Below are 25431 nucleotides of genomic sequence, written 5' to 3' on the forward strand. Positions count from 1 at the left end.
TTTACCTGTTATACCCGCCACCAACACCAGAGGGCACTTTGGAGTAACTGCCGATCCCCTTGTGCCTTTCTCTGGTTCTCAGAACTCGCTGGCTGCCATTCACTCCTTGGTTTGGCCTCTTTGTGGGAAGTGTCAAAGTTCTCATCTTTCTGAATTTTAAATATCTTATGTTTGTGTGGGTTGATGTTAACCCAATCAGATCCACTGCTTGACCCCCATTCTACTTAAGAAAACTCCTCCCTTCTCTTCTTAGGTGTGCTTCCAGTTAGCTCTCCCCAAATACTTCAGATTAAACAAACAAATAAACTGAACAAAATGAATGAGTGAATGAATAGGATAGATAGCTAGATTGAAAGAATAGGGGTCTTACTCACATTTTCCATTCAGTCTCTGGACCCAGCCCCTCCCAAAGGCAGAAATCCTTTTGGAGCTGAAATCTGACTTTTTCTCCTCTCCCAGCCTTGGGACAAGCACTGTCCTTGCTTATAGTTGGAATCTGAGTAAAGAGGGATTTTTCATATTCATATTTGTTTTCCCAACACCTAACCTTTCCTGGCACTTAATAAATGCTCGTTGACCAAAGTGCAAGAGTCTATAGTTCTAACATAAACTTTCCATCGATACAACACAGGAAACAGGACACTTTTAAAAAAAAATTATTTCTTGGATGGGGGAGGGCAGGGCAATTGGAGTTAAGTGACTTGCCCAAGATCACATGGCTAGTAAGTGTTAAGTGTCTGATCAGGGTCGTTTTTGAACTCAGGTTCTCCTGACTCCAGGACCAACACTCTATTCACTGCGCCACCTAGCTGCCCCAACAGAACACTCTTGATAGTCATTCCCCAGAGTGTTACATGGCTTTGACAACCAGAGTAGCACCAGAAGCTCCTCAGTTCTTCAACACTCAAGGTCTCAATTCCATCCCTCCATGTTGATCTTCTCACTATGTCTCTCTGAAGCAGAGTCTATTGGTTTTCCCTAGAGAAGAAGGTAACTGTTGTTTACTATGAGAATCCTTTCAAAATCAGATGGCCTTAGGAGCGGCCAGGTGGCTCAGCAAGTAGGAGCACCAGCTCCAGTGTCAGGATGACCTGGGGATCAAATCTGGGCTCAGATACTTAGCACCACACCCAGAAATAACTGGCCATGTAACCTTGAGGAAGTTACTTAACCCCGATTGCTTAAAAAAAAAAAATATCAGATGGCCTTAAAGAGACAGGAGAGCTCTTCCTGTTTGACATCAACTTCATTTTTTTCTCCCAGGTCTTTGAAAAGCATACACACTAGCAATGTCTTTCCCAGGTGTACTGCCCAGCATTCGTGTGTCTCTTGGCTATCATACTTTTGAGTAGCATAATAATAATGATTCCTTACAATTGGATATTGTATCACATTTTTTATTAATGAATTTGGTTTTAGCAAAGGAGCTAAACATAAATCTATGACTACTAACAAAGTCTGCTCCCTGGAAATAATTAAGTAAAGCAGCAAAAAAGAGTTTCACTGTATATACTTTTGTAATTTACCATTGGTTAAAAGAAGTTAGGGCCGCTAGGTGGCGTAGTAGATAGAGTGCCTGGCCTGAGTCAAGAAGACTCCTCTTCCTGCCTCTGACACTTATTAGTCATCTATTTCTGGGCACAAGTCACCTCACCCTGTTTGCCTCAGTTTCCTCATCTGTAAAATGAGCTGGAGAAGGAAATGGCAAACCCCTCCAGTATGTTTGCCAAGAAAACCCAAAACAGGCTCATGAAGAGTCAGACATGACTTAGACGACTCAACAACAACAAAAAGAATTGTCATCTCTGCTTAACCTGAATCCTGATGTTCTCAATGTTGTCTTCATTTACTTAGTTATGGTCTGTGAATGTGTTCTTCTTTTGACTCTTCTGCCTTTGTTCAGCAACATTTACTATAAGTCCTCCCATATTCTTCATATTTATCATTCCCTATAGTGCTTCAGAGTTTTCTAAACACTTTCATGTACATTATTTCATTAGCTTCCTACAACAAAGGGAACTGAACACTTTCCCAGTTGGGATTTTGCATCTGGTACAACAGAACCTGAGGGTTTCAGGCAAATAATCCATTTAATAAAAATATATTCAAATACCCTCAGGTAAAAACTATTCCCAAGAAGGTGAAGAGGTAATTCAGGAAGAGAAAAACAGATAAAAGCCCCAAGCAAGTCGGTTAACAGTTGGAAAGAAAGTTCCCAGGAGGGAGTCCTCTTCCAGTTTCCTAAAAATCAGTTTTACATTCTTTCCCAGAGGGTCCACACCTAGGTCCCGGATCAGTCCACCTGGGGGCAAAGTTAGCCCAATTTATTCTAAGACTTCAGCACAGCTTCCTTGCCCCCAACAGCCCAGGCTGGTGTAGCAGCAAGCACCCCAAGCGTCCTCAGGGTTTGCAGCTACCACAGGTTCTTGGATCTGCTTTGTTAAAGGAAAGCAACTCAAAATGGGTTAACAAGCTTACTCTTACTTTAATCAGTCAGACATATATCGTTTACCTTGTTCAGGAGAAAAGGTCAGCACCCTGAACCTCAAAGTATACAGGCATAATTATCAAGACAGAAACATCAAGTAGACAGATTTCCAAACTGTCCAACCATTACATCCATACCCAGTCAACATCTGGGTTTCCACATTCTGGGTTTTTCAAAGCTGGGGGACTCTCAACAACGGCTTCCCAGAATTCAGATCAAATCACAGAACATTTCTCAAAGTGAGTCCCAAAACAAAGCTACACTTCAGGGCTTATATAGCCTTCTCCTGGCTCAGAGAATGTAACAACCTTATTGACTCACTGGCCAATCAAGAAGTATCTACTGAAAAACCAGCCTCCCACCCCAGGCTCCAGGTGCACGTTAGCCTAGGGGCAGGGAAGATCTTTAAATCTGCATTTCCATTACAGCTGGTTTTGTGGGAATGTGGGGAATTAACTCACACTTCCCTAGTTCTTCAAGTATCCTATCCCTCAACAAACAGCACACTGTCTAATCCAATTTCAGTGGGAAAAGGCTATGATTAGGAAGTTAGGGAGATTGAATTCAAACCTAGTTGTTCTTTCTACCCCAGCCTAATGTCCAGAATATTGTGATATATTCTACGAACACACACACACACATTTATTATGAATGTTCCAGTATGAATTAGATCAAATTGAGCAGCTTAGTTTGTCTGGAGCAGAGGGTGCAGGTATGGATGCAGACTGCCTTGTACTGGACTAATTGGCCAGTGTTTTACTGGCCAATTACTTCTTGCAGAGCACCAGGTTATACCCAGGTTTGGCTGTTTTGATTTTAACACAGTAAGGAAGAAGGGTAAGATGAGGCTGGAAATATAGGTTAGGATTATTATCACAATAGTGGTAAAGGTTTAAGATCTTAGAAGGATGACCAGATTTCAAGGCCCCAGAAGGAAAGAATGGAAGAGTCATAGGTCATAGAATTTGAAGGAATCTATAAGACCTCGTCCAACAAAACTCAATTTTACAGATGGGGAAACTGAGGCTCAGAGGAATGAAATTATTTGCCCAAGGTCACAGAGCTAGATAAAGTTGAGAACTGAACCTAAGTCCCTAGTCTAATGTTCTATATGGCTCACTATAGCATAGGTGATTCAACAAGTACAATTACTACGATCACTATTTTATATGATTATTTACTATTTTTTTATTATTATTAGTCTTGCTACCTTTATTTGGGACATTTAAAGAAGGGCATGGCTTCCTGCATGGATTCTGACATGCTTCCATCCTCAAACTTCCAACTTTTAAATACAATTACATTTTATCATTCTAGTCAGTCATCTCGAGCAATTAATTGATCATCCTTGCCCCATACTGCCTATTTGATAAAGAAATAGTGGTCTGTCTTGGAAGCAGGTCCCTGAGATGTTATTTGAATTTTAAAATCTACTATTCCATTTACTAGCCAGGCAGGAGTTTGTTGAAAATCATGACCAGGGACGCTCCGTAGTGCTGAGTGAACTCTTCCGTGCTTGAGAAGGGAGAGGTGTGGGAGCGGAGAGACTTACCATACATAGGTCAGTGACAGAGTTCATCAGGTCAGTATCAGGAAATGAATAAACATGTCAATAAATGGACAAGCGTCTGAGAGGCATCAGAAAAAAAAGAAGGTCAAAGTCCAAAATTTACAACAAGGTCTAGAGGAGGTATAATAGCGGGCAGAACCTGGGTTGCAGACAATAAGGGTTCAGTGTTAGCTAACAGACAAGGGAGAGGTCTAACTAGAATCATAGTCTTGGAATCTGAGCGGAAGGGACCTCCAAGACTCTCTACTCCAGCTCATACCCAAACAACAATAATAATTCTTCTGTAATATACTCAACCAATAGTCATCTAGCATTTGCTTAATCCTCCCCTGAAGAAGAGCCGACTGCCTCCTGAAGTAGCCCATTCCACTTTGGCATATGTTCCCCTCAGAGGAAGTAGACTGATGGTAGCAAAAATAATTTTATTCTTTTTTGTGTTTTTTTTTTTTGGATGGGGGAAGGCAAAGCAATTGGGGTTAAGTGACTTGCCCAAGGTCACAACAGCTAGTTAGTGTTAAATGTCTGAGATTGGATTTGAACTCAGGTCCTCCTGACTCCAGGCCTGGTGCTTTATTCACTTTGCCACCTAGCTGCCCTGAAAAAATAACTTTATTAAAGGGGATTAAAAAAAATTAAATAGGGGAGTTCACATTTCCAGCAGGTGAGGGGGCTAGTAAAGGACCCTACTAAGTGGCTAACAGAAAGCTTCCAGCATCACTGACTCCATCTAGATAGAAGCTTCATGAACCAACTAGACAGGGCCTTTTATCCAGACCATCCTTCATGTATGAGAGAATCACAGAGGGCAGTTATGCCATTGTTATAAATAGGAGAGCTCTCATGTTCACTATCAGGTTGAATGAATGTTGGATAACCAGCTTTAGAACATGGTCACTACAATAGCCAAAAATGAGGGAGAGACTCTTTTCACCCTTTATTTCCATTTGGAGTTTTTCACAAATTTTATATCCTATAAGATCACTCTAATTGTTAGAAAATCTTTCCTATAGTCAGCTTAAATTTCTGTTTTTGAAACTTGTACACATCACTCCCAATGCTGCCCTCTGTCGTCAACCAGAACACATCTTAACCATCTTCCACATGACAGCCCCTCAGAATATTTGAAGAAAGCTATCATGTCCCTTCCTAATTCTTCCCCAGGAGAAATACTACGGCTCCTTCATCTAGTTGATCTGCAAATGGAGAGGAGTCAGATCCTTTCACCATCCTGGTTAGCACTCCTAGATGTTCCCTTTCTTATTGATGCCTTTTCTAAAAGGGGGCACCTAGAAGGGAAAGGGATAAGCATTTATTAAGCACCTACTATGTGCTAAGGGCTTTACAAATATTATCTGATCCTTACAACGACTCTGGGGTGTAGGTGCTATTACTTCTCCATTTGACATTTATGGAAACTGAGGCAGACAGAGGTTAAGTGACTTGCCCAGAATAATATACTAGGAAGAATCTGAGGCTGGAGTTGAACTCAGCCTTTCCTGACTCCAGGTCCAGCCCTCTGTGCGTGTGATACTTTTGTTATATAGTTGTTTTCAATATTGTCTCTTTGTGACCTCTCTGGGGATTTTCTTGGCAAGGATACTGGAGTGGTTTTCCATTTCCTTCTCCAGCTCACTTTATAGATGAGGAAACTGAGGCAGATAGGGTTAAATGACTTGCCCAGGGTCACATAACTAGGAAGTATCTGAGTCTGGATTTGAACTCAGGATCTTCCTGATGTCAAGACTAGCATTGTATCTACCTAGCTGCTTTAGACAGGGAGCAGTGAGAGATTAAGTGACTTGTCTAGAGTTACATAGCCAGTTTTTTTTTTTTTAATCAGATATAGGACTTGAACTCAGGTCTTAACTGCAAGACTGACTAAGCACTTTTCCATGTTGCCTATTATGCTAAAATGATTTTCTCTCAAATATAAGATTCACTGGTATAATCCAGGAATTCTTAACCTTTTTTTATGTTATGGACCCCTTAGGCCATCTGGTAAAACCTACTGATCCCCTTTTAGGAGAATGTTTTCAATATATATAGAATATGTAGGATTACAAAGGAAACCAATTCTATTGAAATACAGTTGTCAAAATGTTTTAAAAAAAATTCACCAACTCCCAACTTTACCATATCCTTGGTATAGCAGAGGACCAGGAATCTGGAAACCCAAATTCTAGTCTCAGTTCTGCCACTACCAAGCAGTACAATTTAGGGCAGGGCATTTCAACATGGTGGTCCTCAATTTCCTCATCTGTAAAATGGAGGGCAGCAGGTTGAACCAGGTGATCCTAAGAGACCTTGGATGAGTCCCTTAACTTCTCCAGGTTCCAGTTTCATATGTAATTGGACTCAGCTGGCCCCTTCCAGCTTTATAATTCTATGATTTCATCTTTTGCAGTGCTTTTCCCCCATATCAAAGTAGCCTAGCTACAGTGCTGTGACATTGTCCTACTTTATTCAGTTCATTACTTTATTAGTAGTCAACTACACAAGCAGCTACAGATTTTCAAGGTCTGACAACTGATACAGAAAGGAGAGGCAGAAAATGACTGTTGATCAATTGACCTTTTTTGTCACAGTTGTGTATAAAAACCTCATCAGGGAATTAGGTAATACACACACACACACACACACACACACACACACACTTTCATTGATATTTTTTGTTTGCACATGAGCAAATTTTCTCCAAATATCACTCTCCACGACCCACTCCTAGAGAACCAGCCTATATAAAGGATCCATATCAAAGATCCGATGACCATCTATAACCTGACCAGAATGTCCTAATGGACTCCTTGAATCTAATCAACTAACAAGCATTTTATTAAGCACCTACCTGTGCCAAGCACCGTGCTATTCACAGGAAATACGAGGACAAAAATGAAATACTTTCTGCCCTCCATTCTGTCCAGAGGGGAATCCTGGGGTAATGAGTTCCCTGTCACTTGAGGTCTTCAGCAGAGGCTGAGTAACCACTTTTTGAGCATACTGTAGAGATATTTTTTACATTGGTTAGAGGCTTATACCAGGACCATTCTAACTCAAAGAGCCTATAATTCTGTTCTATGTCCTTCGGTATTTTTCAATATTCTCTAATGCTAGCCCAGATCAATGTCCATGTTATAATTATTATTGGTAATGAAGGTAGTTAAATTCACAGCTCACAAGGGCTGCCTCTAATGGGAATACTCCTCTGCAATCTGATAGCAGTAGCCACTGAATTCACTTTGCCTTTAAAAAAAAAAACACCCTGATCATTAACTTAATGTGATTTAAGCAAGAAAATTTAAAACAGCTTTGCAGAGTACAATATAACATGTGTAGGCCCAATTCAAAATTGAACTGCCAACTTTAAATAGAAAACAAGATCTAGTTACCATCACCCCCCCATAAATGGGTCCGTAAAAACATTTATCTGGCAATAAAATAATTGACAAGCAGTTTGAGCGTAATTGTTTTTGGCAGTTGGAAATATTTCAATTAACACGCTGTAAAAGCCACACTATAATAAATGTAAAACAGGCCAATGAAATAAAGCAAGGATCTGACTTGGCTAACTAAGGTGAAAGAAATCTAAGCTCAGATTACAACTCCTATCCCTGAGTCTTTCTGTGGGAGGAGCCAGGGCTACCGAACATTTAGGTGGCTAGTGAACATCTAGAAAAACTAGGCCTGTATTCCCGAAAAGCTGTCAATGACTTCCCATTACTTCCTGAATAAGGTTTAAATTCCTCACCAAGGTGTTCAAAGTCCTGAACAATCTGGATTTATCTTCAACTAAATGGAGAATAAGTATGTATTTAGATGATCTCCAAGACCTTCCTGTTTGAAATCTCTAACTTTGGAAGTTACCAAGTTCAGTCACCGAATGGAAGGAAGGAAGGGAAGGAGGGAGTAAAGGAGGGAGGGAGGAAGGAAGGAAGGAAGGAAATAAGGGAAGGAAGGTTGGGAGGAAGGAGAGAAGGAAGGAAAGAAGGGGAAGAAGAAGGGAAGGAAGGAAAGAAGAGAGGAGGGAGGAAAGAGAGAAAGAAGGAAGGAGGGAAGGGAAGAAGAAGAAAATGGAGGAGGGAGAAAGGGAGGGAAGGAAGGAGGGAGGGGAGAGAGGAAAGGAGGTAAGAAGAGAGAGAGGGAGGAGGGAGGAAGAGAGGAAGGAAAGAAGGAAGCTTTTATTAAGCACCTCCCATGTGCAGGCCCTGTGCTAAGCACTTTTCCAAATACTGATTTGTTAGATCCCCACAACAACCCTGGAGTTGAGTGCTCTTATCATTCCCATTTCACATTTGAAGGTGAGACCCTGAGAAGTTAAATAGCTTGCCCAAGGTCCCCGGGTAAGGTAGTAAGTGCAGAGCCATGGTTTGGACAAGTATCTTGATTCCAGATTTATAATTCTTTGTACTAAATCACACATTTAAGCACCTACTCAAAATATTTGAAGGGATGTCACAGGGAAGAGGGATTGGATTTATTTTAATTGATCTCAAAGGAAAGAACCCAGAACAATGGATAGAAACTGCAAAGAGGAAAATTAAGGCTTTGACCTATGGGTAGGAACTTATGAATAATTAGAACTGTCTAAAAGTACAATGGGTTGACTCAAGAGATTGTGGGTTCTCCCTCATTGGAGGTCTTCGGTTTATCTCATAGCAGGTGTTTAATAAATATTGATTGATTAGTCTCTGGTGTCTGTCCCCTTCTCCCCTGCTCACACAACCACTACTTTGGTTCATGTTGACATCTCTTCTCCCCCAGACAAGTGCAGGGGCCTCCTAATGGGCCTTCCTGACTCAAGTCTCTCTCTGTACCGATCCATCCCCCATACAGTTAAGTAGCTAGCATTTATATGGTACCTTAAAATTTGTGAAGTGCTTTATATATGTCTCATTTGCTCCTTATAACAACCGTGTGAAGCAGGTGCTAGCATCGTCCCAATTTTTCGGATGAGGACACTAAGGCTTAGAGAGATTAAGTGAATTACCTAGAGTTACACAGCTGGTAAGTGTCTAAGGCAGAATTTGAACTCAGGTTTTCCTGACATCAAGGCCAACACTGTAACATCTAGCTGCCTTAGACATACAGCTGCCAAAATGATTTCCTTTAGGGTAAAGATGGAAAGAAGTCATTGCCCCCCCAAAAAAAAAAACAACAGAAAACAAACCAGCTGTTCTGTCTTTTAAAGCCCTTTACAACCAGGCCCCAACCCACTTCCCACACTCAATGGTGTAGCCAAATATGATTTTTACTGTTTCTCACAGACTCCCATCTTCCCCATTTCCAGTCTCTGTGCTTTTTTTGCACACTGGCCACATCTACACTTAAAATATACTCACTCCTTATCTCTACCTCATAGAATTCCTTTCTGCTCTCAAGAAAATCAGCTTAATCACCCCTTTTCTGCACGAAGCCCTTCCCCTCTGAAGTGCTAGTATCCTATCTCCCTAAACTACTTCAATTCTGTTTTATTTAGAACATGAATTTAATTTATGATTTTTATATATTTATGAATTTTATTTAAAATATGAATTTCCTTTATGAATTTTATTTGTGAATTTAGAAAAGATCAATAAAGGTATTTTAGGGAAGGTACTAGTGCTTGAGCAGATAAGTGAAGGCTTCATGTAGAAAAGGGATGATTAAGCTGATTTTTTTTTTATTTCCCTTCCTCCTATTCCACCTCCCACTTGTTCTATTCTCTACTTTGGTCCTGTCCCTTTTCAAAAGTGGGTGCTTCCAACTTCCCTCCCTCCCAGCCTGCCCTCCCTTCCATCCCTCTCATCCCCTTCCCCCCCTATTCTCCTGGTGGGTGAGATCCCTTATTTAGTGTGTATTTCACTCCCTCCTCAAGCCAGATGCAATGGGAATAAGGTTGACCCATTCCCTTTTGCCTTCCTATTCTTCCCCTCCATTGTAACCATTTTCCCTTGCCTCTTCTATATGAGATAGTTTACCCCATTCTGTCTCTTCCCATCTCCTCTCATTATGTTCCTCTCTCACCTCTTAATTTCACCTTTTAAGTATCATCCCTTCCTGTTAAATTGGTCCTGTGCCCTCTATCTATGTATACCTGTAAACATACATACACACATTCACATATGTATTCATATGCCCATATGCCCTCATATATATATTTCTATTCCCTTCAACTACTGTGAAAAGTTTCATAAGTTACAATTATTGTTTTTCCATGTAGGAATGTTAATAGTTCAACTTTGATAAATATGATTTCTTTTCCCTGTTTACCTTCTCATGCTTCTCTTGCATCTTGTATCTGAATGTCAAATTTTCTATTCAACTCTGGTTTTTTCAGCAAGAATGCTTGAAAGTCCTGTATTCCACTGAATGACCATATTTTCCCCTGAAACATGATACTCAGTTTTGCTGGGTAGGTGATTCTTGGTTTTAATCCCAGCTCCCTTGACCTCCGGAATATCATATTCCAAGCCCTTCGATCCCTCAGTGTAGAAGCTGTCAGATCCTGGGTTATCCTGATTGTGTTTCCACAATATTCAAATTGTTTCTTCCTGGCTGCTTGTAATACTCTCTCCTTAATCTGGGAATTCCGGAACCTGGCTATAATATTTCTAGGAGTTTTCTTTTTGGGATCTTTTTCAGGAGGTGATCGGTGGATTCTTTCAACCTCTATTTTGCCCTCTCGTTCTAAAACATCAGGGCAGTTTTCTTTGAGAACTTCCTGGAGGATGCCTTCTAGGTTCTTACTTTGGTCATGGCTTTCAGATAGTCCAATAATTTTTAAATTATCTCTCCTGGATCTATTTTCCAGGTCAGTGGTTTTTCCCATGAGATATTTCACATTGCCTTCTATTCTTTCATTTGTTTGGATCTGTTTAACAGCATCTTGATTTCTCATAAAGTCATTAGCTTCCATTTGCTCCAATCTAATTCTGAAGCAATGATTCTCCTCAGTGAGCTTTTGAGATTCTTTTTCCATCTGGCAAATTCGACTTTTTAAGGCATTCTTCTCCTCATTGCCTTTTTGAGCCTCCTTTGCCATTTGAGTCAGTCTGTTTTTTAAGGTATTATTTTCTTCAGTCAGGCTGTTGACTCTCATTTCATAATTTTCTTGCATTGTTCTCATTTCTCTTCCCAATTTTTCCTCCACTTCTCTTATCTGCTTCTTAAGGTCCTCTATGGCCTGTAACCGGCTTGTATTTTCCTCTGAAGCTTTTGGTGCAGGAGTACTGACTTCACTGTTTTCCTCCTGTTCCATGCCTTGCTCCTTCTTATCCCCAAAATAGGAGTGTAATGTTGGAATCTTCTGTCTGCTTTGTTTCCTTTGCCTGCTCATTTTGCCACTCAATTATTTGACTTTTGGGCTTTTTGCCACAGTAGGACTCTGCCTCCAGACAGGGGAGTTTTCGTCCCAAACGCTGGGGTTTTCTCAGCTGCTGGAGGTATTAGATGGGTGCCCTCTCTGAGGTCTCCACACGCTCTGGCAAGCTGGACACACACCCCAGGACTTCCACCCTAGATTGCAATCCAGATCCAAGCAGGTTAAAGCAGGAGCGATTACCCCTCAGACTGGTGCTTGGTCCCCCTACACTCTGCAGGCCAGGAGCTGAAGCTGCCACATGGTGCTGGCAGGCTGTGCTGGCGTCTCAGCGGTTTCTTGCCCCAGGGGTAAAAGCCACGCAACTCCCACTTACTGGGTCCCAAAGTCCAGACTGCACTGGCCTCTCACCTTGTCGTTCGCATCTATGTACTGATAAATCTGGAAACGGCCACAGCTGCTGCTGATCTGGAGTCCCTCTGGCAGGCGGTTGGTCAGGCCCGCCCTGGGGCTAAAGCCTCGGTGTGGTGCTGGGCTCGGCTCCCAGAGCGCTGTCCTGACCGATTCCTGCCGGCCTGCCAGGCTGTCTTCAGCGGGAGGTTAGCTTCTCTGTGTCATTTTGTGGGTTCTGCAGCTCCAAAGTTTGTTCAGAGTCCCCTTTTTATATTGATTGGGGAAGATGGAAGCCAGAGCAGCTCGGAGGTCGTGCTTCCGATTAAGCTGATTCTTGAGGGAAGAAAGGCATTCTGCAAGGCAAAGGTAAAGAGGGAGAGCTATAGACGTGCCCATGTACCTGTTCTCTATTCCAATAGGACAGAAGCTCTTTGAGAGCAGGAATTGTTTAATTTTTATCTTTGTGTCATAGTAGACATTTAATAAATACCTGTAGATGAGTTAATTCAAGCAGAGGCCAGATGTTATAGTGAGAAATCTTTGGGGGATATCATTTGTACTCCATGGCTATGTTCCTTCTAACCCCCAAATTCTATATTTCTGTGACCAAGATTAAGAGCCGTCAGCTAGATGATAATACTTTAGCAGATTGAGAATTGTTTGAGAGGCTAGACCCAAAGGATGGTCAGTAAGAGTTTGAGATCAGTTTAGAAGGAGATCTCATGACCTAGTCACTTTTTAAGTATGCTCAATTCTGGTTCTCTGAACACTAGGATGTCTCTTTGCTCCCTTTTACAGACCCCAAACCAAGGGTGTGGTTAGGGAGATTTCTTTAATTAAAGGGTCTCATCCTTATTCCTTGTCAAGTTGATCAGACAGCTTGTTCATATTCTGTCAAGGAAACATATTCAAACATCTTGACATCTACCTTTTGTGTAAGGAGATACTTTTAGGCTACTCCTGGCCAAATCATCTATACAAGTATTTGAAGGGCTGTTGTTTGGAACAGAGATTAGATTTTTTTTTCTGCTTGGCCTGAGAGGATTAAACTAAAAGCAGTGAGTCAAGTTAGAAAGAGAAAGATGAAAGGTTTGATGTCAGGGAAAATGTCTTAACTATTAGAACTGTGCATCTAAAATGGAACTGGGATGCTCAAGAAAGCACTTAGTTCTTACTTATCAAGCAAAGGCTCCATGATCACTTGTTGGGAAAATGGGGATCACAATAATACCTACCTTCAAGGACTGTTGTGAGGACCAAATGAGAGAATAATTGTAAAGTGCTTAGAGCATAGTAAGTGCCGTGTAAATGTGAGCTATTATATCGTAGAAAAAATTCTTGGTATTTTCTTGTTTGACTAGATGACCCCTAAGGGCCTTTTCAAGAGAACCCAGGGATTCTTTCTAGCTATTCCCTCCACTCTGAATGCCCTCCCTTACAATCCCTAATGGGCAAAACATGAGCTATACTACAGGTTCTAGCTTAATTATGCCACTGGCTTAATGGATCCTTGAAATAGTAAGCACTCAATGTTTGTTGAATGAATAAACCACAAAAATCTATTTGCCCAACCTTGTGTAACAACAAATGTCATAGAAAGAAATGTCATTTCATGAGATTTAAAAAAAAAATTTAGCTTGCATACCAACTTGTTTTGCAGGGAAAAATGCATTGAAAAATTCTATGAAAAACTAGATAAATCCCTTCAAATTAAATCAGTGATATACTTTGGTCCTTGGTAACTTCAGTACAATAATGGAGTAAGTGAATGAATAAGTGAGGGTGGCAAGAACTATATTATAAAATATGTTTTAGTAATGAGGAATGAGAGAGATCAGATTTCATAGAAACCTCACCAATATATATGTATATACATATATATGTAAAATGAACATTTTATTCAAGAAAAAATTAGAAGGCACTAGAAATAGAAAGCTTTGAATAACATCACAAAAATAAAATCAGTTATATTTTGATGGATAGGAGATTACATTACTGATGTGGGAATCATTCATGAATCAACTGCCTGTACAAACAGACCAAAAACTTGTTAGAACATTGATCAAAATTAATAAATGCTAGAAAAAGGAATAAAACTGAAGGGGAAAATGATGTGCAGTTAAAACAACTCTAGTCTGACCCAGTTAAACAAGTTATTTTTCCTTCTCCTCAAATGAGAAATACATACAAAAAGGACATAACCCTTGCCCTTTATTATAACAAATTTTCAGAAACTTATTGTATATAAATCAATCAGCATAACAAGGCAACCCAAAGAATTTTTTAAAAAACCTAAGAAGCAGAGAGATATGATAACCAAAGACAATGCTGGCTTAAAATAAAGACTTGTCTGTAAAATCTTAGAGAGGATCACATGGAAAATTATGAGCAATACTACCTCATAAAGCATCAAGAAACATTGGAGAAGACAAGGTTAAAGAAAGCAGCTTGACAGACAAACTAAATAATATGATTCTGAGCAAACAGATGAAAGATGGAAAAGATCTGTAAATATTTTTTTACATTTTTCTTTTTACCACCAAGGGCAGTGGAACTGAAGGGGAAATTCAGGGACCAGGTTGCTTTCAAAAACATGGTCTTTTCCTTTTAAGGCCCCTAAAGACCATATCTTTGAAAGCAACCCGGTCCCTGAATTTTCCCATGCATTTCAGGGTCCAGGTCCCATCACTCCGTCAGAACCATCACACTCTCAGATATTCTTTTAGAGGAAGTAGAAATTACATTGATGAGAACTAAGATATGAAAAGCAGCTGAACTAGACCAAGTATGCACAGATGACATCTGTGTTGGAGATGACACAATTTTAAGGACATAGAGGGATTGTTTCCCAAAGTATCTAAAGCAGGGAAAGATATTAGAGATGTGGAAAAACTATCAGATATTATTACAAAAAGGAGAACCAATTGCATATTAATAACTCCTGACCCAAATGTCTACTTTCTCATCCATATAATATTTTTATGAGAATAATTTTCACACACATCAAGGGCATCAAGGTTATTAGAAAGGAACAGATGGGTTTCTGAAATATCCCACAGTAGACTATGTCTTTATTACTATGTCACAACTTACCGAATAATACACAAGTGGTATGTTGCACAGGCTGAAGAAGCTGAATATTAAATTTTTGGTATCTGCGTTTACATCTCAGAAATTGGCAGATGCCACAAATCAGGGTTTGCTTTTTTGTTTCGTTGACCTTCCATGTTAGGAAGTGACAAAGGAAATGTTAATAATGTAACTAAAACTTAAATGTATGTCAAATATAATTTTTTTTTAAAGCAATCGGGGTTAAGTAACTTGCTCAAGGTTACATGGACAGTTATTTCTGGGTGTGGTGCTGAGTATCTGAGCCCAGAATTGATCCAGGTCATCCTGACACTGGAGCCGGTTCTCTTACTCGCTGTGCTACCTGGCCGCCCCTATAAATTGTTTTTGAGAGCAGTTGTTAAACATTTACCAGTGCATCCCCTGGTTATACATGATAAAGCCAGGAATGGGTGACTGAAGAACACTGACCTTGTCTCCTTAGCTTTGCCATTTGTCCTGGTTCCAATTCATTTACAGCTAAGGTAGAGGAATAGATAAGAATATCTGATACCTCAGATACTTGCTACCTGTGTGACCCTGGGCAAGTCACTTCACTATGTTTGCCTCAGTTTCCTTATCTGTAAAATGAGCTGGAGAAGGAAATGGCAAACCACTCCAGTATCTTTGCCAAGAAAACCCCAAATGAGGTCATGAAGAGTCGAACAGGACTGAACAACAACTGAACTGAAAGAGTATTTAAACTCTATTAGACAGTTATCTTTAAGAGAAGGTTTTTCTTTTCTTCCATAGATAGTGGCTGATAAAAAAGTCCTAATTGTAGGCTGGAGGCACACTGCCTGGTTGTTGTTAGAAATGGTTATGCTATAATGTCCTCTCAGGGAGAAGTTTTAGCCTAGGCATATAGGGCGTGATGTTTAGCACTGAGATGTCAAATTGAGGCATTGGTCCACCCAAAAAAACAACATAGTGTTGATTTGTGGTTTCCTAAGTCACTACATGGGATATGTTTTTTTTTGTGGGATCTATATTCAGTTATCTATTTTTATTTGGGTAGCTAGGTGGCACAGTGGATAGAGTGCCAGCCCTGGAGTGAGGAAGACTCATCTTCCTTGAGTTCAAATCTGATGTGACACTTACTAGGTGTGTGACCCTGGGCAAGTCAGTTAACCTGTTTGCCTCAGTTTCTTCATCTGTAAAATGAACTAGAGAAGGAAATGGCAAAATCACTCCAGCATCCTTGCCAAGAAAACCCCAAATGGGATCATGAAGAGTCAGATATGACTGAAACAGCTGAACTACAACAATTATCTTTCATCTCTGTTCTCTTCTTTTCATTCAGTGTCAAGTTAAGTGAACAAATAAATATCAAGTGCTTACTGTGCACCAGGTACAGTTCTAAGCCCTGGGAATACAAACACAAGCAGAAAGAAAGACAGCTACAAATAAGGCCCTTCTTGCTTCTTGCCTTGCTACCCTGGCTTCCTAATTGGTCTCCTGGCCTCTGATCTCTTGCCTTCTCCAATCCATCCTACCTACAGCTGCCAAAGTGACATTTCTAAAGCCCAGGGCTGATAGTTTCTTTAGGATAAAATACAAACTATTCTTTGGGGCATTCAAAGCTCTTCATGATCTGCCTCCAGACTACTGTCATAGGATTTTTGCACATTGTTCTCCTTCACACACTCTCATCTCCCGTCTCATTGCTTTTGAACAAGGTGGCCCAAATTCCAGAAATGCACTCACTCCTTAACCTTACCTCTTAGAAACCCTGGTTTCCTTCAACCTTAGTTCAAGTGACTACTGAAAGCCTCTCCTGATTTTCTCCTGTTGCTGGAGTTCCACTCCAGATACTACTTTGTATAGATTTTCTGCTTGCTTTTCTTTGCTCATGTGGTTTCTCTCATAAAGGAATGCAAGTTTCTTGAGGGGTGGGGTAGTTTCATTTTTGTCTTTTGTGTCCCTAGGGTTTAGGACTATGCCCAGCACATGGTAGGAGTTTGACAAATACTTATTGAATGAACAAATGAAAGGAGAAGCAGCGTAAAGCATACTATCAAAGATATTTTTGATAAAAAAATTAGTTGTTCACCTGGTAAAAGCAAGGGATAACCAGTACCCAACCTGCACTGTTTCTGTTCTGTTGTTCTTTCTTGACCAATGACATCACGAGGGTGATGTCTTAACTTGTGTGTAAGTTGGATTTAAGTGAGGCAGAATTGGGCAAAGTCATCAGCCTCACTTTTTCCTTCAAAGTCTAGTGGCAAGACCAAAGTCAAGATGACTGGTGATAGTCCAGGAGGCAATGGATGACCTTGGCCTTTCTAAAGTCTGAGCATGTTTCATTGGTATCCTCAATCCCAAGATCATGTCAGGCAACATGAACAGTAGCACAGTATATGCAGGCATGACTATTGGGAGGGATACTCAAATGGATTAGATCACAGACCCACTGGAATATTGGAGTTTATGCAATCAAGTGTAGAAAACTAGTCCCATCCCATTATTTTACAGATGGCCACCCTCAGATTCAGGGAAATGAAGTGATTCTCCCAAAGTCCCATAAAGACTTAATGATGAAGCCAGCAGTAGAAGCCATGTCTGCTGACTTCCAGTCCACCTCGTTCTACTGTCTCTAATTCAAATAGCATGTATATTTGACTTTGGAGTATAGTATGTGATGTCTTTGGAGATTTTTTTTTTCCACATTATGTTTCTGCACACTTGGATCAATGTTTATTTTCCCTATGCCCACATAAGGTAGGGGGAAAAAGAAGGCAGTCCGAGAGCATAAAAAATGATGGGGCAAAGCAGACCTGGGTCAACAAAAGCACAAAGTAATTAATCAATATGCCAATAATGCTGAATTCATAGAATTACAGAATATTAGAGGACTGGAAGACACCTCAGAGCTCTTTTAGTCCCCTAAAGTGGAATAGCTCACCAAGCGCACCCAGTGAGGCTTGGCTCCTTCTGACGCCCTGTTTAATGTTCTAGCTCACTACAAACTACTGCAAGTTACTCCTCTTGTTACATTTTCCATCTGACTAAAGAAATGATTCACTGTACTGCTGCACACTGACCACAGACAGTGCAGAGCCCTATTATATAGTATAGTCAAACTCTCACCTATGTGCTATAGAGTGGCAGGTCTTTTAGCCAAATGTGATAAATTTACTGAGTCTAGAATCCTGCCTGCCAGAACCCATAGTGACTAATCTCCCAGCCCTCAAAATAGAGAAAAAGGATTGTGGAAGTAATTATACTTAATAGTTGTTTTTTTTAAAATAACAATGCATTTCATTTACCAATGTAAATGATTTAATTTTGCTCTGTTAAAACCTTCCAAATCATAAGCCATATCATCCAGAAATGTCTGAGGAGCCAACTCATATCAATATATCAGGCACATTGAGGTAGGAAAGACCAGGTGTTCCAGTTGCTAATACCCCCTTTTTAAAATTTTGGTCTTTTTGGAGGGGGGAAGGCAGGGAAATTGGGGTTAAGTGACTTGCCCAAGGTCACACAGCTAGTACGTGTTAAGTGTCTGAGGCCAAATTTGAACTCGGGTCCTCCTGACTCCAGAACCGGTGCTCTATTCACTGCGCCATCTAGCTGCCCCTGCTGTATTCCTTTTTGGAAAAAAAAAAAGTGAATTTTGCCTTCTTGCCAAATTACCTGTAAATGATCATTTTCAATATGACAGAAATGACCTTCTATGTAGACGGGGCTATCTTTTCTCTTTCTACTGCAGTTGTACAACATAAAGGGTGTGAGAGAGAGAAAGGGACCCTGAGTTTGAACCTTGGCTCTGCCACTTACTACTTGTGTAAAGTTGAGTAAGACTCCTCTTAACTCCTCTGGGCCTTGGTTGTCTTAGGTCTAAGGGAAGGAGACTGGACTCGACCAGTCGTGTCAAACTCAGATAGAAATGAGGATCACTAACCCATACACAAGGGCCACATATTGACTTTGTTTTAAATGTCATATTATCTATGCTTTGTTGTATCTTGTTTTGTAAAATATTTCCCAATTATATTTTAATCTGGTTTGGGCTGCACTTGGTCATGTGTTTGATAGCCCTGGACTAGAGCATCTGTAGACTTCTGCCCAGCTCAAAATCTATAATACTATTATCTTAGAAGTATTGCTTCTCAATACTACCTGCAGATACCTTTCTGCAAAAGCCAGGCAGGGCTCCTCCACAGTCCCCAGAACCTGCTGTGTTTATTCCTGTCTCTAAGCTTCTGGTGACACTGTTCTTTCTCCTTGGGCTGCCCTCTGCCTTCCTCACTACCAATCCAAATCCTACTATCCTTCAGGTCATTTCTACTTCTTCTCTCATTGATCCCATTTCCCGTCAAAAGCAACCATAATAACATTTATAATCCACTACTGTCTCTGGAACACGAAGTGTTTTTATGTGTGGAAAGTCTTATCACTTCAACAAGATTGTAATCTCCTTGAGAGGAGAGACCTTGTCCTAGCCGGAATTTGCTCCTCCCCGTCCCAGTGCTGAACACATACTAGGGGCTTAACACATTCTTGTTGAATTGAATTAAATCGAAAATGCCGAACACCTGACACTAATCTTCCTGGTTGGTCTCCCTTTGTCAATTGGGCAAACCTGGAACAGATGGCCTTCAAATAAAGCACCCTCTTTGGCTGAAGTCAAAAGCATGTGCAATCTCTTAGGGAATTATTTTATGTGATTTTTAAAAAGTGGTATGTGCTTTGTCTAAAAAGCCTCAGGGCCCAAGCATAATAATATCATTTGCAGCATTACCATGTTTAGGTCAACTCATTTTCTGTTTCTGTTCCTTCTTTAGAGTGGCAATACACAGCCAGCTGCCAGGACAACTAGGAAAAGAGTAAGTAACAACTTCTTGGCAGAGTCTTTGTAAGGTTTAAAAAAAATTCCATCTGGGAAAGGGAAAGTATATTGCTATTTGTACTGTAATGTATTGAGAAAGGGTTGTCATAGTTTTCCATAAATAAATGGGCAAATTGGAAGCTAAAAATGGAAGTTAAAATTAAAGTACATTTAAGGTAAATTACGAGTTTAAAAAAACAAACTTGTGTGTGTGTGAATTGATTTCCTCAGTAAAAAGTCAGTCAGCCACATATGCTGGGTAGGTTGATGGGGCCCTCCTAGATTAATAGAAGAAATTTTGTCCTAGGAGCTATTGAATGAATGAATAATGAATAAGCCCCACCTTCCTAGAGGCTACTGGCCATGAAGAGAGTAACTAGATTTCTTATGAGCCTGACACGGCCAGGCCAGTGAATAAAGAGGAAGTTTTCAGTGGTCTTGAATCCTTAGGGAGAGGACTCTAGCGACTTAAAGGTGCCATTGTTACCACAAGTAAAAGAGGTCATGAGTCCCATAACATAGGGACACTTTTCCTTGTAGTTTCAAGATACACTGCCATTGAGATCACTAATGGAAAATATGGAAACAAAGCCCTCAAGGCACCTCTGGCCTATGCCCCTGAGCCCCAAGGTGAAGAGTACCTCTCACTATTAAAGGGGTTGCCAACCAGTGGACTAGAAAATAATGATGAAGGAAATATGCAAAAAGCTGTGTTTAAGCCCTCCTGATGTAATAATCTATCTGCACTAGAGATTCAGGAACTAGCAGGAATTGTAACCACTACATAAAGTCTATGAGGGGCAACATGATGCAGTAGATAATGCGCATGCCTCAAAGTCAGGAAGACCTGGGTTTAGCTTCTACCTCTGTTACAGGTTTTGTGAGCTGGTGTTGGTTACGACCTCTTAGTGACCCAAGTGGCTCCAAGACTGGGAGTTGCAGAATGATTGTTGTTCATCGATGGTAGAGGGAGTTTCTTCACTAGGGAATTCCCTACCAATGAGCTCACAAATCTGAACCAAAACACAAGACAAAGGATATCACTGTACTTTGCTGGATCCATGCTCTGATGGGTTTGGATACTTATTCCAACAGTACCATTTAAGAGCCCTCCGTGATACTTTTTTTTTTTTTAAAGCAATCAGGGTTAAGTAACTTGCTCAAGGTTACACGGCCAGTTATTATTTCTGGGTGTGGTGCTGAGTATCTGAGCCCGGATTTGATCCAGGTCATCCCGACACTGGAGCCGGTGCTCTTACTCACTGAGCCACCTGGCCGCCCCTCCATGATACTTTCTTGTATCTGCCGGTAAATCCTCCACAGAGAATTTACCTGATAATACTACAGCCGTCATCCAGGTTATTTAGTGGTGGTGTTGTTGTTTTTAAACACTCAGTGGGAAGCAGTGTAAGACTTAGCCTCTTCCTCTATTATATTCCTCTTTCTTAACATGACTGGCCTATATCCTGTTCTAATAGCACATTTCCTGGATATCTTTTTTTGTCACTATTGTGATGTAAATCACATACAATAAATGATAATATCCTGCAGCCTTTTTATTCTCACCATGAATCTCTCCATGATCCTTTGGGTTTCCCATAATTTTTGTTTTTTTTTTCCCCCATAGTTTAATATATAACTCATAATTTTATTAGCCTTTTAAAAATTAAAACTTAGGCAGCTTGCAAATTTTGATATTTGTCAATCACTTGACTCTCTGGGGGAATTAAAGTTAGATAAATGGCTTGCATTTTACAGGTTTTTCTGAGGTTACAATTAAGATCTATGTAAAAAGGCAATACGCTTATTTAGTGCATTCATTCCACAAATGTTTGTTGTCCACTAGGCATAAGTCACTGTTCCAGGTGCTGTGGGAAGACACAAAGATGAATAAAATAGTACAATCCCTCAAGGAGCTTATGATCTAGTAAGGGAGATAAGATATATACATAGATATCAGCAAATATATTTTACGATCTAGTGAAGTAGATGATTACTCTTATAAATAAAAGTTATAAACTAAGAAGTACAGAGAAGAGAGAATTGCTACCAGATAAGATGTAATATTTGAGCAAGGCCTTGAGGGATACATAGGATTTTGATAGTTAAAGATGGGAGAGGATTTCCCAGATACGCAAATATAGAGGAAATAAAGTGCTGCGTTTGGGTAAGGACAACTAGTCCAGATCATACAGGGCACAAGGGGCATATATGAAAGTGGTGAGGACATTGGACGCGGAGGGTTGGGACCATTTTCATTCAGACTGAATGCCAGTATGAAGTTTAGGGACTTTATTTTGTAGCCAGTAGTGAGTCACTAAAGGTTTTGAGGGCTGGAGAAGGTTTTATGACCAGAGCTGTGTGTTAAGGGGGAAAATCATCTGGCAACAGTGTGTAGGATAATTGAAAAATAAAGAGGCTATAAGAAGGGAGACCAATGGTAGCACCATAGCCATAGAGCAGATATAAGATTGTGAGGAGCTGGCCTAGGGAGGTGGTGTGAGAATGGGGCATGGATGCAACAGAGATGGGTTTGTGCTAGAAAAGAAAATTTAGCCAATGTAAAAGAGGAATTTGAGAGGACGAGATCAAACTGCCCTGGGTATTTTTTTTTTTCTTTTTAGAGGGGGGGAAGGCAGGGCAATTGGGGTTAAGTGACTTGCTCAAGGTTACACAGCTAGTAAGTGTTAACTGTCTGAGGCTGGATTTGAACTCAGGTCCTTCTGACTCCAGGACCAGTTCTCTATTCACTGTGAGCTCTGGGCATTCTTTTTTTTTCTTCTGGTTTAATTCAATTCAGGTTTTATTGAGTGACTCTACTATGTAGAGGCAGCAAAGCCTAGACCAATGGAATGAAATTTTTTTGTTGTTGTTTCTGGGTATTCTGTAACTTGCCCAAGGTCACATGGCCAGTTTTTTTGTGTGAGTGTTAAGTATCTGAGGCTGGAACCGGTCCTGGGTCCTCCCGACTCCAGGCTGGTGCTCTTACTCACTGTGCCATCTAGCCGCCCCAGTTTCTGGGTATTTTTTTCTTTCTTTCCTTCTTTTTTTGCTTTTTGGAGGGCAATTGGGGTTAAGTAATTTGCCCAAGGTTACACGGCCAGTTTTTTTTTGTGCTGTTGTTAAGTGTCTGAGGCCAGATCCGAACTCAGGTCCTCCTGACTCTGGGGCTGGCGCTTTACTCACTGTGCCACCTAGCCACCCTGTTTCTGAGTATTCTTGAAGAAAAACCTTCCCACATTTGTCACTGCCCCCTTCTGTTACCATCACCCAAGGGATGAAGGTGGATCCGCAATTTTACCTCATTCCTATGCCATGTCTTATCTCTAATGATAGTCGTAGACTATTGGATAGGCCTCTCACCTGGATTAAAATAGCTGATGCTTACTGGTCATGTTACCTTACTAGCTCTTAGTGCCCCAGGTAAGTTTTTATTTTCAATTTTTTTCTACAACTATATGTAAAAACTATTCTTAACATCTTTTTTAAAAAATTCCAAGTTCCGAATTCTTTCCCTCCATCCATTCCCACCCACCTCATTGAGAAGACAAGCAATTTGATATAGGTTATACATGTGTAGTCATGTAAAACATATTTCCCTATCAGTTATGTTGTAAAAGAAAACATAGAGCAAAAAACGCCCCGACCCCGAAGAAAAATAAAGTGTGTGTGTGGGGGGGGGGGGGAGGGAGCATGCTTTGACCTATTTAGACTCCATCAGTTCTTTCTCTGGAGATGGATAACGTTTTTCATCATAAGTCCCAAGTAACTGTCTTAAGACTAAGTTGCAGAACACTTGCCAGTCAGATAACGAATTTCCTCTCCAGGAGTTCTCTAAACCAATGATATTTCAGGTCAGGACAAAATATACCTTCCCTCTTTACTCCTCTGCCCCTTAAATCCTATAATGCCTACCACACCACATTGCTGTGAGGTTCACATAAGATAAGGGATAGTGTTTTGCAAACTTTAAAGTACCATGTAATATTTGCTATCTATCTCTTCCTATCAGCCCATTGCAGCCTATCATGTAGAATGCAATATCTACTTTGTTAGAGCTTGAAGAATCCTGGAATCTTAGAGTTGAAAATGACCTTAGTGTTAATCCAACTTTGATTAAGTAACTCAGCAACAGGAAACTCATCGCCTTTCAAAGCACTTGCAGAAATTTGAAGTTGACGACATGTTTTGCAAATATATCTATTATCTCATTTAATCCCTACCACAACTCAGTGATCCCCATTTTATAGATAAAGGAAACTGAAGCTTAGAGATATGGGTCACATTGTAAAAATGTTGGAGACAAAATTTGAATTCAGGTCTCCCAGACTCTAAATCCAATAATCTTTCTATTGTACTACACCAACTCTCTCAAAAAGTTAAAACTTAAAAAAAAAAGACTATTCAAAAATGAAGTTAAAACTAAGCAATATAAATAGAGGTCATTTAGTCCGACCTCTCATCTAATTTCAGAATTATCATAGGATAGCAGATTTAGAGCTGGACAGGGACCTTAGAGGTCATTTAGTCCAACTTCATCATTTTTCAGATAAAGCATTAAGTGTTCAGCTTACTCTCTGCCAGCTATATATACATACTATGGCATGTTTTGGAAATAGTGGCTAGAAGTGAAGGCCTAGTGCCAGGCAAGAAAACTCATCTACCACAACCCAGGGAGGTTTCCTGAGCCAGTGTCCAAGGTTCTAGTATATACCTCATTGGGGGAGATGAGGATGATGGAAGGAGCGTAGGCAAAATAGTTTGGAAATTGTGATCTGGATGTGATTGGATGAGGAAACTGGGAGCCAAAATAGTTGAAGGATTTGCCCAAAATTACAGTTTATAGTCAAGATCTGAACCTAGGACCTCTGACTCCAACGACAATATCCAACTTCTGCTTGAACACTTCTAGAGATGGAGAGGCCATTTCACCATGATGCAGCCCATTCCGTGGTTGAACTTTTCTAATTTTAAGGAAGTTCCACTTTATATGGATACAAAATCTGCTTTCCTATAACTTATACCCACTGTTCCTATTTCTTACCTTTGGGGCAACACAAAATAATTTTATTCTCTCTTCCAAGTGGTGACCTTTCTGATATTTGAATGCAATTAACACACATTCCCTAAGTTTTCTCATCCCCAAACTTGGGGGTATTTGTGGGTATATTACAGCTTAATTTTAGCAGCCAATGTGGCAACATAAAACTGGCTTTTCTTTTTCAACTTCCAAACTCTTTCCTTAGCTAATGAACACTTCTGTTAGTTACAAACTCTCCTTGGATCCCCTTTGAGCTACCTTATTCTTTCGGTTCTCCAGCCTAGACTAAGTTCCACAAACCCTCTGCTTTTGTTTTTCTTTTTTTTTTCTTAGTCATATTCACAATTCCTGCCCAGAGGCCCTCTCCTTCTCTGGCTCGCCTGGTACTCGCGCCCCCCCCCACCTTCTTCCATCCTATGTTAAGATACCTCTAGTCTCAGCCAATCCAGAGTCTATACCCTTAGGCTATATGTATAGTCTGGACTAGAGCTATTCATCATAAAAGGAACCAAACTCTGTAAATAATTTTGACTTTTTATGACTTGCCAACTGGGAAGAATAAAAACTTTCCAGAGCGACTTGAAAACAGATTTGTTAAAAACCAGATACTTACATTTCTTATGTGCCATGGTGAAAAATCCAAAAAGAGAAAAATGTAGCATTTGGAGCTCCTGGAGAGTGTTCTGTGTCATAGATAGAATCC

At 40.4% G+C, this 25431-nt stretch overlaps 1 protein-coding gene across 1 annotated transcript in view; it reads left to right on the plus strand.

The window, feature by feature from the left end:
* The window catches only part of DNAI1 (dynein axonemal intermediate chain 1), a 265252-nt gene that overhangs the window by 24822 nt on the left and 214999 nt on the right, over positions 1-25431 (plus strand). The window contains exon 2 of the mRNA XM_069101915.1: positions 19644-19685. Coding sequence (XP_068958016.1) covers positions 19644-19685 — 42 coding nt within the window. The remainder of the gene's footprint in view (positions 1-19643; positions 19686-25431) is intronic.

This window comes from Petaurus breviceps, unplaced genomic scaffold (genome assembly GCF_028583685.1).
Source record: "Petaurus breviceps papuanus isolate PSGF00001 unplaced genomic scaffold, PetGlider_PUasm1.0 520, whole genome shotgun sequence".
In the NCBI taxonomy this organism is placed as follows: Eukaryota; Metazoa; Chordata; class Mammalia; order Diprotodontia; family Petauridae; genus Petaurus; species Petaurus breviceps.